General features: G+C 41.3%; 1 protein-coding gene across 7 annotated transcripts in view; it reads left to right on the forward strand.

The window, feature by feature from the left end:
• The window catches only part of LOC120304880 (lysosomal acid lipase/cholesteryl ester hydrolase-like), a 46,623-nt gene extending 31,331 nt beyond the window's left edge, over nt 1-15,292 (forward strand). For 6 of the 7 annotated variants that reach the window (XM_039335922.1, XM_039335920.1, XM_039335925.1 and 3 more), the window contains exons 8-10: nt 4,705-4,776; nt 12,580-12,645; nt 14,479-15,292. In XM_039335922.1, the coding sequence (XP_039191856.1) occupies nt 4,705-4,776; nt 12,580-12,645; nt 14,479-14,709 (369 nt within the window). In that variant the 3' untranslated portion in view covers nt 14,710-15,292. The remainder of the gene's footprint in view (nt 1-4,704; nt 4,777-12,579; nt 12,646-14,478) is intronic. The other variant, XM_039335924.1, reaches the window with a different exon arrangement.
• Nucleotides 15,293-15,619: the final 327 nt, after the last annotated feature.

Consider the following 15,619-nt stretch of genomic DNA (forward strand, 5'->3'; position numbering starts at 1 on the left):
CCTCTCTCCCACATTTGAAATAGCCTGTTGACTTCTTGGCCATAGCCCATGATTTCGCTGGCTTGCGCATCGGCTCAGGAGGTGAGCGGCCCCATGGTTTTCCTCGGCGGTGCCTCTTCAGTAGGTCAACCTCTGCTTCCTCTGCCAGGATGTACTATTCATTGAGGTGGTGTAGGTCCCCTCGAGGCAGGCAAACATCATATAGGTCATAGTTTAGGCCATCTTTGAAATGGCTAAGGAGGATGTCTTCTGGCCAGTTCAGCTTGTTGGCAATGGCCCGGAATTTTTGTATTTATTCAGCTACCAGGCATCTGCCCTGCCTCACCAACTTATTTTTTTTATAAGAAGTTTTATTATTTTTTTCAATTTTACTGCCAGGTATTTAGGAAGCAGTGCGATGATAGGGTAATCAATAGTCCAATAACAAAATCTTTCATAAATATCTCAGATTATATCATTAAAAACTCCCTCTCTATTTCCCTTAATTATTGTGTCAAATTCAAATTAATACATTTCTAATTGTAGTTCAGTCATTCAATACATTTGTCAATATAATTTTGCCTGTACATATCCAAGTCCTGTTTTAAAGTTTTACCTAATTCCGATTACCATATTCTAATTTAGCCTTTAATAACGATAATATTTAAACTTCGGGTAACCCAAATTTCCCTAGTTTCGTTACAGAGTACTTATCATGTCTAAAAAACACATATTATTGAGACAGTTACATTTTCAAAAGTATATTCTATTTCTCATCCTAGGAGCTCATCATTTATTAATAAACTGTCTTTCATTGTCACAAACCCCTTTCCATGTTACATTTCAGAACTATAGTCTAGTAGCTAATTTTCATTTCCTTTATAAGTCTAAGTCCTGGATATTAGATCAATCAATATCTGCACAAATCTCCTTAGCCCATTAAGTAAAATTTTAAGCTATTCCATCATCAATCAGCAATAAAGAGAAAGAGGAAAAGGAAAATCCCATTTCTGAATCTAACTCTAGCTTTTTTTTGTGCCAAGGAGGTTTCCATACCAGTGCCCCTGAATCCTCAAGTGGGTCTCCCTTCATTCCTACACATGTTGTTTGAACCAAGGGAGACCATCCAGTTATCAATTTTTCAAAGGAACCGGCCCCTTTGTAGTCATTAAATTATTGCCCTAGTAGTTCAGGTCTCTCTGTTTGATTTAAGATGTTTATCATCAGTTCAGTCAAGCCTTCTTCTTTTTCCAGTTTCATCTGGCTTAAGTAAAAGGTCATATCTGGAGTTGTGGTTGTTGTATGGTTGTCAAAATTGTTGGAGTTCTCAATATACTGTGTTTCCATCTTAATGTTGCTTCCTTCAGTTTCTGTTGCTTTTTGAGTTATAAGTACTTTGGCTGAAATCAAGATTTGCTTGTCAAAATTCTGCATGGGTTGTATTTGTTGTTGTGTAGAATCATCTTTGATATTAATTGGCTCCTCTTCAGTAGTTTTTGGGTTTGTAAGTTCATCAGTTAAAGTCTGGGTTTCCATTTGTGACTTTTAAGATGACATCTTTGTGTTTCACTTGAGTTCATTAGCTCAGTGGCTTCGAGGATTTTTTCAAGTATAAGTTTATAGTTAGGTTGTGGGTAAAATTTCTCCATTTCTGTGGTGGTTAGAGATAATCTTCTAGTGGAGGCTATGTTTAATAAAAATCAACAAATGTCCACTTCCACTATTCCTAGAGGTTATTTTCACCACTCATTTGTTTCAGGTTTTTATCTTTTTTAGATAATGTGAAGGCTACTTCTAAAGGATAAATAGGCCTCACAGTAAAAAAAAAATCAATTGCTGTACCAGGTTTCACCACAAGATGTCCCCGATAGACTATGAAATCTTTTCCCAGACATCGGTTAAATTTTTATCCAATTATTTTTTTCCCAACTTAACAAATAGATGAGATGATAGATCACTATAATGGAAACTTTTTGGTTCCCCATAGTGTCCAAAAAAATACAAATCCAGTTATATAGTTATTTAGATTAGTTGTTCATTTTTTTTCTAAAGCTTAATTTCCCAAAGTATGTAAATGCTGCTGTGCTGAAAGCGGGGAAGAAATTTCAGGAGGCTTTCACAGGAATGAGGTTGGGGTAAGAGAAAGGGAAAGAAGAATCTCACCCAAATCCTCCGCAGTGCTTGCTTTGTGCTTGATCGTGATTTTGGCTTTCGGCCAGTATGGCTTAGTGATCGGCCATGTTAATGGCCGATCTTTTCTTCGTCGGTCCAAAGGAGCTGCCTCGGATCAAACGGAAGGGGTGCCGCCCTTCCACGATCTAGTGAGGGTCCTCCTCAGTGGTGGAGAGAGGGCTCTTCCCATGTGTCTGCTGGCACTGAGATCCAGAACCGGAAGCTCCCTGCCTCACTGTCTTGATTCTCTCACGGACCTTTCAATCAGCCAGGGGGTCCTCGAATCGCCTTCTCAGAGAGGACATTTAGCAGTTGAAGTCGTTGAGCTCTGGGGCATTGGAATCATGCAGGTTCACCATCCAGTCTGTGGCCACCCCGTCCAGAGAGGATTGCACAATACAGATACAGGCTTTGTCACTGGGGATGTCCTGTCCATATTCTTCCATGTAGCTGAGGACTTGGGTTAGGAAGTACCCCAAGCGTGGTGGCTCCCCCCTGAATTTCGCATTCAGTGGCAGGAATCTTTGGATGGATCGGTGCCTTCGCCGCTGACGGTATTGTCTCCCATCCAGATCACCATCTGCAGGTTGGCAGGGAGTGGGGGCTGCCAAGGTGGTAGCTGCTGTTTTAGCAGACATCCCCAGGACTACAGGTTCCGATTCCCCTCAGTGTCTCTCCAGTGGCAGGTTTAGGTGCTGGTGCAACCATGGGTTCAGGTTTCTCCTCCCCTAGAGAGCCGAGGGTTCTTTTCATCAGATCAATAGCTTTCTCTAGGATCCAATTCAAGTGCTGTGCACAACTTCCTTCCTCTTCGCTAATGTGCAGGGATTTCTCCATCTGTTGCTTCTATTCAGGTTTGTGGCTGCCTCATCTCAGGGTCACCTTTCTCGATCTCTTTCCCCATTTGTCTTTCTTGCCAATGCCCATCGACCACTGAGGTTTGTGATCGTGCATTTCCACCATTTCTTCTCCTGAGGAGTATGACGTCTTGGATCCCAATAACTGGCGGGATCCCAGCCAGGGGAAGGTTCCCTTTCCACAGGTTTTCTTCCTTCCCTGCTCCATTGTCCGACATTGTATTTTTTGCAAAGTCCCCTGGTAAGGATCTTCCTTCAAGGTTGACTATTACTGCAGATCCTGTCTAATGTAAGGACCCACTTCAATCCCACATCTTAAGAAAGCAGAATTATTGGAAACAATTTCTTCCAACAGGAATTTTTATTAAGAGTAGTCAGTAGCAGGCATAATAGACAGGATCTGAGGGATTTCTTTACAGATCGATACTTTGAAGTGTCCCTAAGCAAACCCCACCCCACAGTTCATCCAGATGGTTCAGACTGGCCAATCCTCAGGTGTTAAGTCCATCGTGGGAAAGGGGAGATAACATTGGTCCAGCTCCAGTTGTAGCACGATGTTCAATAGCTCTTCGCACCTGCTTTTGAGACCGGAGAAATAAGCCAGGCTCCAGAGGTTTATATTCCCCCCCCCCTTTCCTAGCTGCCAGGTTAGGGAGAAGAAAGTTCAGAGAGATGTATAGTGCAGGAGGCAATTTATTACATTGTAATGGGCAGCAGACACAGAGGCAATAAATAAAAGGTTACATTGTAGTGAATATAGGAAGTGAAAGCAATGACCTCACAGGCATATCCCTCCTCCCCCTTGAGACTATGGCAGAACTCAGGGGAAGGTGAAATTTGGTTTTAGATTAGAGGAGATAAATAGAAATGAAATATAAATGGGTTCTGACAATAGCCCTCCATAAACCCTTCATGTATTCCTCTGTTCTGTTGTAGAAGATCAGACCACCTTCCATTCAAATTTATATCACCTCTTGTCCTAGTTTTGCAAACCTACAGCACACCTATTTTTCTTTCTTTCTGTTGCTAATTGATTTTTTTTTGCCACATACTCTTCTTACATTCCAGGTGTTAATCTTTTAACTGTGATAATTTACACCAGGTGAGCCAATAATGACCTCTTCTGCCTGTCATGCCATTGTTCAATTGAATTGAGTTGAAACAAAGAGTAGGATATTTACCTGATCTTCTTAGTACATGAACAATGATCTCTGAGCTCAGATTAATAAGATTATTAGGGGAATGGTTGAAGTGAGAATACAAAGATTGCAGCAAGCAACATTGTTTTCAGATTTGGAACTTATTTAGAGGTAATGCAAAACTGTTTAATTGTGGCATTCTTCCTCTGGCACATTCAGTACATGGAGGGAGCCAATTTCTTGTGAATTTATTCTCAGGTTGTGTTTATATAATGGTATCCTCATTATCAATGTGAGAATTCTATGTTACAAATGATTATCAGCTTTATTCATACCCATGTCACATATAATATTCCTTTCTAAATGTAATAATAACATAAGTCTGGGCACAGTTTGGTCTGTAGGTTATTAGGGCAACTGAAGCCTAGTTTTACTCTAAGTATGCCCATGCTATCTTTGCAAGCTAAGAATACTAGAGGTACTGTTGCCCACATCAACTGGGAGGTATGTACAGCATACTGATAGCTATTAAAATGTGAATTCCTCTTGTTTTCCAGAGTCGAGCAGATGTTTATGTTGGAATTTTTCCTGATTTCACATCTGTTAAAACAGTATCTCATTGGGGACAGGTAGAATGTAATTTACATTTTCACTGGAAGACAGAATCAATATTGTATTTGATGAAATGCTTTGTTCAGTATGCAAGACATTATTTTTATATATTTATATTAACATTGCATATAAAATATTTTTAAAATAATTATAAAGTATATGTTATATATTTTTTAAATTTCCCCCCTTTTCTACATTTTTAAGAATTAATCACCAGGTTCCAAATCTTTATTCATTTATGTATGAGTGGGATGAAATGAATTGCCAACTGCTTACATAGAATATATAGGATGATTCTGCAAATGTTTCTAAAATTCTAATTTCATCAGTATCTGAACAGGAACTATCAGAAATATTATATGAATAGATTCTGACTTGATAAATCCATATTCAGAAATTTGTGTTAAGTGAGGTAGTGCTAAGTATATCAATCCATTCCCAATATTCTTACCTCTTCTTGTTGAATGAAGGTGTTTGCTTACATACTAATTAAATTGCACAATCAATAATCCTGATCAGGCACAAGATGAAGTTTAGGTTCATGTAATTATACATGAGATGTAATTATATATTAGATGAAGTTTAGGTTCATGTAATTATACCTGTTATCATTCTGATCTATATGGCATTGTTTCCTTAGTTTTATTTATTTTATAGAGGTGATAATCTGGAGGAAGGCTTAAGAGAATATTCTTAAATAATGAGACACATTGCTGCAGATTTTCAAGGCTGCTACTGGTCAAAAGTTGGGAAAAGAAAAGTAAATTTGAAATATATCTATCAGGATTCCCCTCTATTTAAACTATGTCTTTCATATACAATTAAGACAATTTTTAATTGTACACCACCCAGAGTTAATTGTGAGTGAGGTGGGCAGTGTCTAAATTTCATAAATAAATAAAGCCATAAATGTTTTTTTGAACTGAGATCAGTGTTTCCTATATTTGGGTAAATCGTTCATGAATGTTGTAATAGGAAAACACTGCAGTAATTTTAATTTCTTAAGTTTTTACTTTTTATAAGAAACTGTCACCCCCAAGATAGATCAGACTAGAAAATCAAAGTCATAGTAACAAAACCTTGCAAATCTGAATGTCCTTCACCCTCTCTCCTTTTATCTTTGTTAGAATTAGGGAAAGTCTTGTCTGAGTTTATAATTTTTCCCGTCCAATTTCTTTTATCTGACCATTGTTTTGCATCTGTTCCTTCTGTTACTCAAGATAATTCCTTCTGACTATTAGAGACACACAAAGTGGATCTTCACAACACCTTCTCTGGTGGATTTTAAATGTTAATGTTAAGCTCCTGCATAACATTGTGGTAGTTTATTTTATAAGTAGCTTTTGTAGCTTTTGTACACACACAGTCATGCAAGTGTATAGATGCATAACTTGCTTAATTTAAAAATGTTCTTTCTGTGCAATTTACTAACCTATTTTATTAGTGTTATTGGTTTATTACTGTTACTCTTCTAAAGAAATTTCAACAGCTATATGTATTTTGAGGGCCAAATATGGCTCTAGTTTTGTGCCTCAGCATGCATATTTTTCCAATGAAATAAACCAGGACAGGAGGATCTTTTTATTACAATTTATTCAGAATGTTCTGATTCAAAAGGATTCCTCTCATTCAAAGAGGGAACCCAGATCCTCAGCTTACATTCTGTTTTATAGTTAACACATCAAGAGAAAGGTTGATTGGACAGGACAAAAGTAACTAGTCCTTTGCAAAGAAAATCAGTTACATGAAGTTAAACATTTTATATGTTGTTGTGTCCTGAGCCTGCAAAAGCAGGCTTGGGACGTTCCATTGGTCCCAGGCATTCTAAAAGCTGCCCGGGACCAGACAGAGCGGCGCCAGCCTTGTGCGCATGCGCAAGGCACGAAAACAGTCTGTTCCTATTGGTTGACATTGTCCGGGTTTCTGACCATATAAAAAGGCCTGCGTGCCTTTTGCTTTTGCTTGGTTGTTGTAGAAGGTGAATAAAGTGTTTGTTCAGCATTGCCATGTGTCTTCATCATTTGCACGCAAACGAAGTACACAACACTGGCGACAAAGATGGGATCCTTTGCAAGCTGAAACAAAAGATTTAAGAACTTTAAGGAAGATGGCATCTGAATCAGCGTCCCAGCCTGCTGGAGGTTAAGCTCAGCTAAAGGACCCTTTCCCCAAACAGCAGCTTGTAGAGGAAGCGAGTAGTGAAGGTCGTAAAGTTTATGATGAAGATTGGCTGCTTGACTGATTTCGATGTCTCCCACCCAGAGAGATGGAATTTCTACATAGCACGGGTGGATAATTACTTCTGAGTAAATCAGATTAGAGAAGACGGCCTGAAGGCAGCAACTCTTTTGTGTGCCTGTGGACAAGAAGCTTTTGACATCACAGAAAATCTGGTGGCCCCTGCACCTCTGGAGTCAGTAACCTATGCTGACTTGAAGAAAATGTTGAAGGAACATTTCCAGCCGAAGTTATCCGTCATTGATTAGAGGCACATGTTCGAGCAGAGAGACCAGAGGCCGGGTGAATCTGCTGCGGACTTTATTGTGGCCTTAAGGTAAGCAGCTAGACCTTGTGAGTTCAAGGATCTGGAAGAGAGGCTGCGAGATCATTTTGTCTGTGGTTTAAGGAGCAGAGACTTACAAAAAAAGATTTTTGCAAAAGAAGATGTCTCCTTCCAAGATGCATTGTGAGAGTGGCAGCTGAGGAAGCAGCAGGCGGGGCTGTGAAGGCCTTGCACCTCGCCAGGAATCCTCGAGACACAGCTACAGTCCATCAAGAGGACACTCGAGAAGGATCAGAAGTGGATCCTGAAGAGGAGGTCGACAGACTTCACCAACCAGCTGAGAGGAGGCAGAATGGACATCCGGTCAAGGACCCAGCATCTCTTCAATGCTTCAGGTGCAGAGGATACCACAAGCGAGCTGACTGCAGGTTTCGCTCCACCATTTGCAGGGCGTGTGGCAGGCAGGGCCACATTGCATCCATCTGTTTGGGTCGCCAGAAGGTTCAACCTCGGGAAGAATTGCTTCAGAAAGGTACCAGGGTCCCCAGCCAAAACAGGGTAGGTTTCTGCACATCACGCAGGAGCATTCTAAGAACAGGGACACACAAGCCCCTTAAGAAGAAACTTTCCATTAATGTAAGGTTGTAAGGGGTTCCCTTACTAATGGAGTTGGACACAGGGTCCGCTCTTTCCATTATTTCAATTAATACCTTTAAAAGGATTTGCAGCAGTAGTGGCCTTTGAGTTAAACTCAGGCCATCGAATCTAATACTCACTGATTTTCAAAATTCTATAGTGTGTGTTAAGGGGGAGGCCATCCTTAGGGTACAGTATAAGGATTTTGAAGGTTCCCTAGATGTGGTGGTTGTTGGGGGTGAATGTACGAGTCTTATTGGACTCGATTGGTTCGAGGCTCTGGGAATCCAGGTAACTGGGCTGCACAGCTTGCAAAAGTTGGGCCTTGCAGAGGTTTGCCAGGATTTTGCAGATGTGTTTAGTTCAGAGCTAGGATCCTACAAGGGGCCTCCATTGTGCTATGGTTAGACCCATCAATCCACCCATCAGGGTTAAACCTAGGAGGGTACCTTTTGCCCTCAAAGGTAAAATTGATGCTGAGCTGGACAAATTGCTCCAGCAGGGCATTCTAGAACCTGTGGATTCAAGTCCATGGGAAACCCCATAGTAATGCCTCTAAAGGCTAATGGGGACATATGTATATGTGCAGACTATAAGTGCACACTGAATAAAGCGCTGCAACAGCATGCTTATCCAGTGCCTGTGGTTAGTCACATTCTGGCCTCCCTCAAGGGAGGATGCATTTTTGCGAAGCTTGACCTGGCACAGGCCTATCAACAGTTACCTGTTGATGAGGCAGCTGCAGAGGCCCAGACTATTGTAACTCACAGGGAGGCCTTCAAGGTCAAGAGACTGCAATTTGGAGTAAATGTAGCCCCTGGCATATTCCAAAGTGTCATGGAGAGCACACTTCGAGGTATTCCTGGGGTCTGTCCCTACTTTGATGACGTCCTCATTGCTGGGGAGTCATCTCAAAATTTAGGAGAAAGATTAAGGGCTGTCTCACTTTGTTCTCGAAAAGCAGGCCTTAAACTAAAGAAGGATAAATGTAAGATAGGAGTCACTTCTACTGACTTCTTAGGATTCAGGATTGATGCCCAAGGCATTCACCCTGATGAAACTAAATTGCAAGGTATCCAGCAGGCCCCAAGCCCTAAGTCTGAGCTGCAAGCCTTCTTGGGGCTATTAAATTTTTACCATGCATTTCTCCCAAATAAAGCTGCAGTGGCAGAGTTGTTACACAGGCTCTTAGACAAGCAGGCTCCTTGGCAGTGGACTAAAGTCCATGACAAGAGCTTCAATGAGGTTAAGGCCTTGCTCACTTCTAACGTTGTTTTAGCACATTTCAATGAGCAACTGCCTGTTTGCATCGCATGCAATGCATCTCCTTATGGGGTGGGAGCTGGACTTAGCCATCTGAAGGCTGATGGAACGCAGGTCTTTGTGGCCTATTATTCAAAGACTCTGTCTTCTGCAGAGCAGAATTACACTCAAATTGATAGAGAAGCCTTGGCCATAGTGGCTGGCATTAAGAAATTTCATGATTTCTTATATGGCTGCCATTTCACGGTCTATACTGACCATAAGCCTCTGCTGGGTTTGTTTACCACTAACAAACAGACCCCACATATCATTTCTCCTCGTAAGCTGAGATGGTCCATTTTCCTGTAAGCATATGACTACACTTTAGTTCACAAACCTGAAAAAGAAATGGGTCATGCTGATGGCCTGAGCAGATTACCCCTGAACCAATTAGAGCCAAATCCTGCTCCAGCCATTAATATTCTTTCCATTCAGGAGTTGCCTGACTCTCCCCTCAATGCTAGGGACGTGGCTGCAGAAACTGCCACTGATCACACGCTTACATGCGCGCTGACATGGGTGCTATCAGGATGGCCTGACAAGTGCCCAGATACTGAGTTCCAAAGCTTCTGTCACAAGAAGCATGAGTTTTCCACTTTCAAGGGTTGCCTGTTATGGGGTAGCAGGGTAGTGATCCCAGCCTCATTGAGGTCTAGAATATTGATTTCTCTGCATGAGGGACATCCTGGTATAGTCAGGATGAAAGCGCTTGCGCGCAGCCATCTTTGGTGGCCTGGGCTCGATAAAGCCATTGAGGCCCAGGTGCACGAGTGCCAAGTGTGCGAACAGTCTCGGCCTGAAATGCCTCAGGCCACAGTACATAGGTGGGAAGAAACTCAAACCCCATGGTCTAGGGTGCATATAGATTATGCTGGGCCCTTTCAGGGGCAATTCTTCCTGGTTGTTGTTGATAGCCATTCCAAGTGGCTAGAGGTTGTTCCTGTTTCCTCCACTAATATTGCCAGGACCATCCAGATGTTGACAGGAATTTTTGCATCACACTGTCTTCCGGATGTGCTGGTTTCAGATAATGGCCCTCAATTTACGTCTTCTGAGTTCCAGGCTTTCCTTCAGGCCAACCTGATCCGGCATGCACCATCGGCTCCATTCCATCCATCCTTCAACGGACTGGCAGAGAGAATGGTGCGCACCTCCAAAGATGCCCTCAAGAAACTGACTTACGGTAATTGGCATCACAGGTTAGCAGATTTCCTTCTTGCACACTGCACCACACCATGTACAACCACAGGGAAGAGCCCTGCTGAACTCCGCTGGGGTCGCCGCCTCATCACTAAACTGGACAGGCTGCACCCTGACCGGGCGGCTTCACAGGTGTCACAACCGTGGACACCTAGGAGACTCCAGGTGGGTGATCTGGTTTGTGCACGAAACTATGGGCCTGGACATCTCTGGGTCACAGTTGTGGTCTGCAAGGTCTCGGGGCCGTTGTCATACCATTGTTGCCTTGGGTGATGGCTGCATTCTTTGCAGATACATAGACCAACTGCGTTGGAGACTGGACTCGCACCCTTCCGCACCTGGCTCTGCTCTGGGGGGGGGGAGAAGGACCATAATATGCATTCTGGGTCACAGTTTCCTAGGACTAACTGGCCCTCACTAGCTACTACTGAGGCTCTTTGGGATTCATCCCAAGGTTCCGCAAGTGCTCCTAACAGGAATTCACTGGATAGGGGATCATCCCACACATCCATAATTACTCCAGAGGGAGTCACACCGGGGATATCCACAGTATTCACATATGTCAGATAGTGCTCCAGACAGGGAGACTGACCGGGGGTATCCACACAAATCACAAGCAGCAAGAGAAAAGGAATTCCATCAGGGGTGCTTGCCAAATTCCACAATTGCTCCCAAAATGAAGTCACCAGCAAAGGTGTTGCCATGGAGGCAGCTTCTGACTCTGGCACCTCAGGCATGTGATTGGGGGCCACAGAGTACTGGGGCACTTCCGCTACCCAGCCCTCTCCATCTGCTGGCCTTGGGCTCGAGGGACAGTGTTCCCAAGAGGGGTCCATTGTGGACTCGGGGACTTCCACCCCTCCAAGGTATGCTGGCTTGGACTCAGAGGGTCCACCAGTCTGCAGCTGGCCGGGTCAACCGGGTATTTGGGGCAGCAAAGTCCTGGCCTGCCTAGCCTGGTAGGCAAGCAGGTAGGCCAGGCACCCTCACCAGGGTCACCTGGGGATTTAGGGCAGCAAAGGCCTGGCCTGCCTAACCTGGTAGGCGAGCAGGTGGGCTAGGCAATCTCTCCGGGCCTTAGAAGGTTGCAGCAGGCCAAGTGCACACCCAACCATCTGAGAGACTTTGTGAAGTTGTTGTCAAATCATGAGGGACTTGTTCATGAGGCCCCTGAATAACGGAGCAACTCGTGGTAGATTATTTTGTATTTTTTTTTTAAATTTTGGATACATTTATTGTATTAATCAATATTGTAGAGGGTTTGCCTGAGGGCAGATTCAAGTATTCCACACTCCTTGCATTTGAATAATGCAACTGTATGTCACTCTTCCCAATGCATGGCATACATGAATGTTCACGAAGTATATTCCATCTAGGGGGGAGGGGTGTTGTGTCCTGAGCCTGCAAAAGCAGGCTCGGGAGGTTGCATTGGTCCTGGGCATTCCAAAAGCTGCCCAGGACCAGACAGAGCGGCGCCAGCCTTGTGCACATGCACAAGGCGCGAAAACACTCTGTTCCTATTGGTTGACATTGTCCGGGTTTCTAGCCATATAAAAAGGCCTGTGTGCCTTTTGCTTTTACTTGGTTGTTGTAGAAGGTGAATAAAGCATTTGTTCAGCATCGCCATGTGTCTTCATCATTCACATGCGAATGAAGTACACAACACATGTGTGTCCATTTAAATCAGCTCTGATGTAAGTAGGGGCATAAAATTTAGCATGTTAATGATAATAGGTTGTTTGGAGCTCACAAACAGACAACCAGTCCCAATTAACATAAACTATCTCTCTTTCTCTTATCAAGAAACATTCTGATTTGGAGAACAAAGACAGTTGTTTTATATTGAAATTGAGGAATGTTAGAAGTTATCAACTATTTTACATTTCAATCTGCAATGGTTTGATAAACCATTTAAAAGAGAAAAAAATAAAGTCAAATTAAAATACAAAATATTATGTTAGTTAGCAATGTTGTTAGTCCATGTTGATACTACAAAGTCCATGGCCTTCAATATAGGTCATATTTTTAATGAATAAATGATTCTTAGTAACAAGGACTTACTTTATGCTGAAACTCGATAGTATTGATTTCAAAAAAACATTTGAAATGAGAATTAGAATATTTAAATACATATTGGCGATTGTATTACTTCTGCTGAACCAGCTTTCATTTCTTTTAGGTTATTTATTCCAAGGAACTTAAATATTTTGATCATGGGAAAAAGAACAAAGCCGTATATAACAGAGTAAGGATGCTGTAGACAAAAAATACAAATTATGGAAATTAGATTTTTAAAAATATGTCGTGTATCTTTTTTCCTTTTTGAATTTTTCCTTTTTGAAAATAAACATAATCTCTGCTCTATATTGCTTTTCTTAACCATTTTATCTTATACTTGTGACTCATATGTATAATTTATGTGATTATCAGTATTAACCACAGAGTATTCATTGTGTATAATTTGTTTTCTAAGAGAGAATTACTCAGGCTGGTAATACTTTAGCTTTGGGCAGTGAGGAGGAAAACTCATTCATCTAATTTAAACTTGTTGCTTTGCTTGTATGTGCACTGCATTTTCTGTCTCCACTCATAGCTGAAGTCCTTCAACAGAAATGCAGAAAGAGCAGCAAGCCTGTAGGTTTCTTCCTCCCTTGCCAGTGTTTTTGATTATACCAGAGAGAAACTTGCCTCCCAGCCTGCACATAAGTCCAGTACAGTTCCAAGGAATCTGGACCATATAGAAACTGACCAGCAGGCAACAGCACATTGCTTTCTCAGACTGTCCTTAGATCAGTGGTTCTCAACCTGTGGGTCAGGACCCCATCTGGGGTCGAATGACCATTTCACGGGGGTCGCCAAACAAGGCTGTCCACCATTTTTCCCCCTTTTCTTTGGCCACGCCCCTGGCACCCGGTGATGTATAAGTGGTTGGGGGTCACCACAACATAGGGAACTGTATTATGGGGTTGCGGCATTAGAAAGGTTGAGAACCATTGCCTTAGACTCAAGAAGGACAGCCTGAAGCAGTTCTGCTAAGTTGGGTTTCATCACCTGGAAGAGGCAAATGGCTTCATCAGATCAGCTGGATCCAGAATCAGATAAAGGGAAGTATACCACTACCCAGCCTTTGAACTGATCTGACTCCCCAGCTACAGGAGAATCATGATTTCAGGAATACTAAGTAAACTCAGCCAAAGCGCACTGACAAAGTCATTGTTGGTAGGATTCCTTCCTTCCAAATGTTAGAAACATTTTTTTTTCCATTAAAGTGGTAGCTATGTGAAATGGCTAGCTCCTTGTGTGGAATGAGTAGGTAGTTGCATCTTATAAATTCCTCTCTTTGCTATGTCACCATAATTCTGATTTCTTTTGAAATGTCTGACTTCCTCCTTCTGCCCTGCATATAGCAGATTGCAGAATCAAATTGTGCAGTCATGTCACAGCAGCATGAGTGACAGTATGTAATGCCTCCTGATCCAGGAAAGGTTGCAATTGTTACCCAAGATGTCGTTGTGCAGGAGTAAAGAATGCAACTGTCATCCAAGCTCATGGCAGGAGCTGCAAATTTAGGAGAACCTCCAAATTATGAGCCAGTTTTGTGCAGAATGAAAGGTGGTATATCTTTAGAGTCATTATTTAAAATCCAATAATATTAATTATAGTTTGGCTTTTTTAAAATTCTAGAACACATAAGCATGTTTAATAGTCTATTATACAGAGTCCAGTGCTTTTTTTGTGTAAAAAAAAAAAAAGGTGCCGGAACTCACACATGTCATACAACCCGCCTTGACTACTCTACAAGGTTCCATTCAAAAAAGGTGCCGGAACTCTGTTCTGGATGTTCTATGATAAAAAAAAAAAGCCCTGCAGAGTCCTACACAAAACTGGTACTGCAGCAGATCACCATTTATAATACAGGGTTCTTGCTCAGAAGGCAGTTTTATCTACAAACTTTTGGTGCCAAGGATAGGGTGAAAATATTAGTATCTAGCCTGACATTTCTGAAGTAGGAAATACCTGAAAATGCAATTGATCCATGAAAGCCATTGTTCTTTTTTCCCCCTCTTTTCATCAATAGACAACACCTCCGTTTTATAAAATTGAAGAAGTTACAATACCAGTAGCGATGTGGAGTGGAGGAAGAGACATTATTGCAACAAAAAAAGATGTTGAATTACTGGCTTCTCGAATCACTCATTTAGTTTTCTATAAGAATATTCCTTACTGGCAACATATGGATCCTATCTTGGGCCTAGATATTCCACAACAGCTATATAACGATATACGTAAGCTAATGCAGAAGTACTAGGTTTAATTTTAGAGGTGGAACCTAAGGAAGAGGCAAGATCTTAAAGCATTTGTTTATTTTTGCCATGAACTCTTCAAATCTAATGTTTAAATTATATTGAAAAATAAATGTTAGAAATTAACTTTTAAAGTAAACTATGTTATATATGTACTCAAAGTTATATGCATACAAATAACTTTGTAAATAATTTCCTGGTCTAAATAACATGAAGTTCCAAGATACCTTAGATTGACCAGAAAGTTTAATTTGGAAAAAGTAGTTTAAATTATATGAAAGCAGATGGTTCTGTTGAGCAGTAAGCTGGTATTTATTAACATCCTATGAGCATTTTACTCATTTGCATTTTACTTGTATTTGTGATTTTAGGTTCTTGTTCCACTTATATTTTGTAAGAAATTCATGTTTGTTCATTTTCGAATTTGGATTGTTCAGAGTTGATTTGTTTTTGGTTCATACGAAAAGATTTTGAAGAATAATGGTCTTTCATAAATATTTTTAGTTCATTTCAGGCTGCCTTGTTACTTGTAACTTTCTATTATTGTTCATGGGTTTTTTTGCTATTAAATAAATATTCTTCCATTGATTAATGAACAGATCAATTCAATATTCCTTGGAAAAGCCCTTAAAAACCAAAGACATCTCTTTCCTCTCTATCAGCTCCTGAGCCATCTGTTCTCAAGAGTGAGCAACCTGATTATAAATTTTCTTCAGAGTGAGTGTCTGTTTGTCCTTATTTATGTCCTGTAGACAGATCATTAAGCAGTTTGAAGCATTATATGTTTGATCAGATGCTTTTAATATACAAAGTTGACATCTTCATTGAACTAGTGCTTGAAAGTATGTTCCTTTTTCTGACTTAATTTCTTTGGGAAGCCAGTTTTATGATATACATACTATAGAAGTAACATTT

This window comes from Crotalus tigris, unplaced genomic scaffold (genome assembly GCF_016545835.1).
Source record: "Crotalus tigris isolate CLP2741 ecotype Arizona unplaced genomic scaffold, ASM1654583v1 scf7180000017663.5292952, whole genome shotgun sequence".
Taxonomy (NCBI): Eukaryota; Metazoa; Chordata; class Lepidosauria; order Squamata; family Viperidae; genus Crotalus; species Crotalus tigris.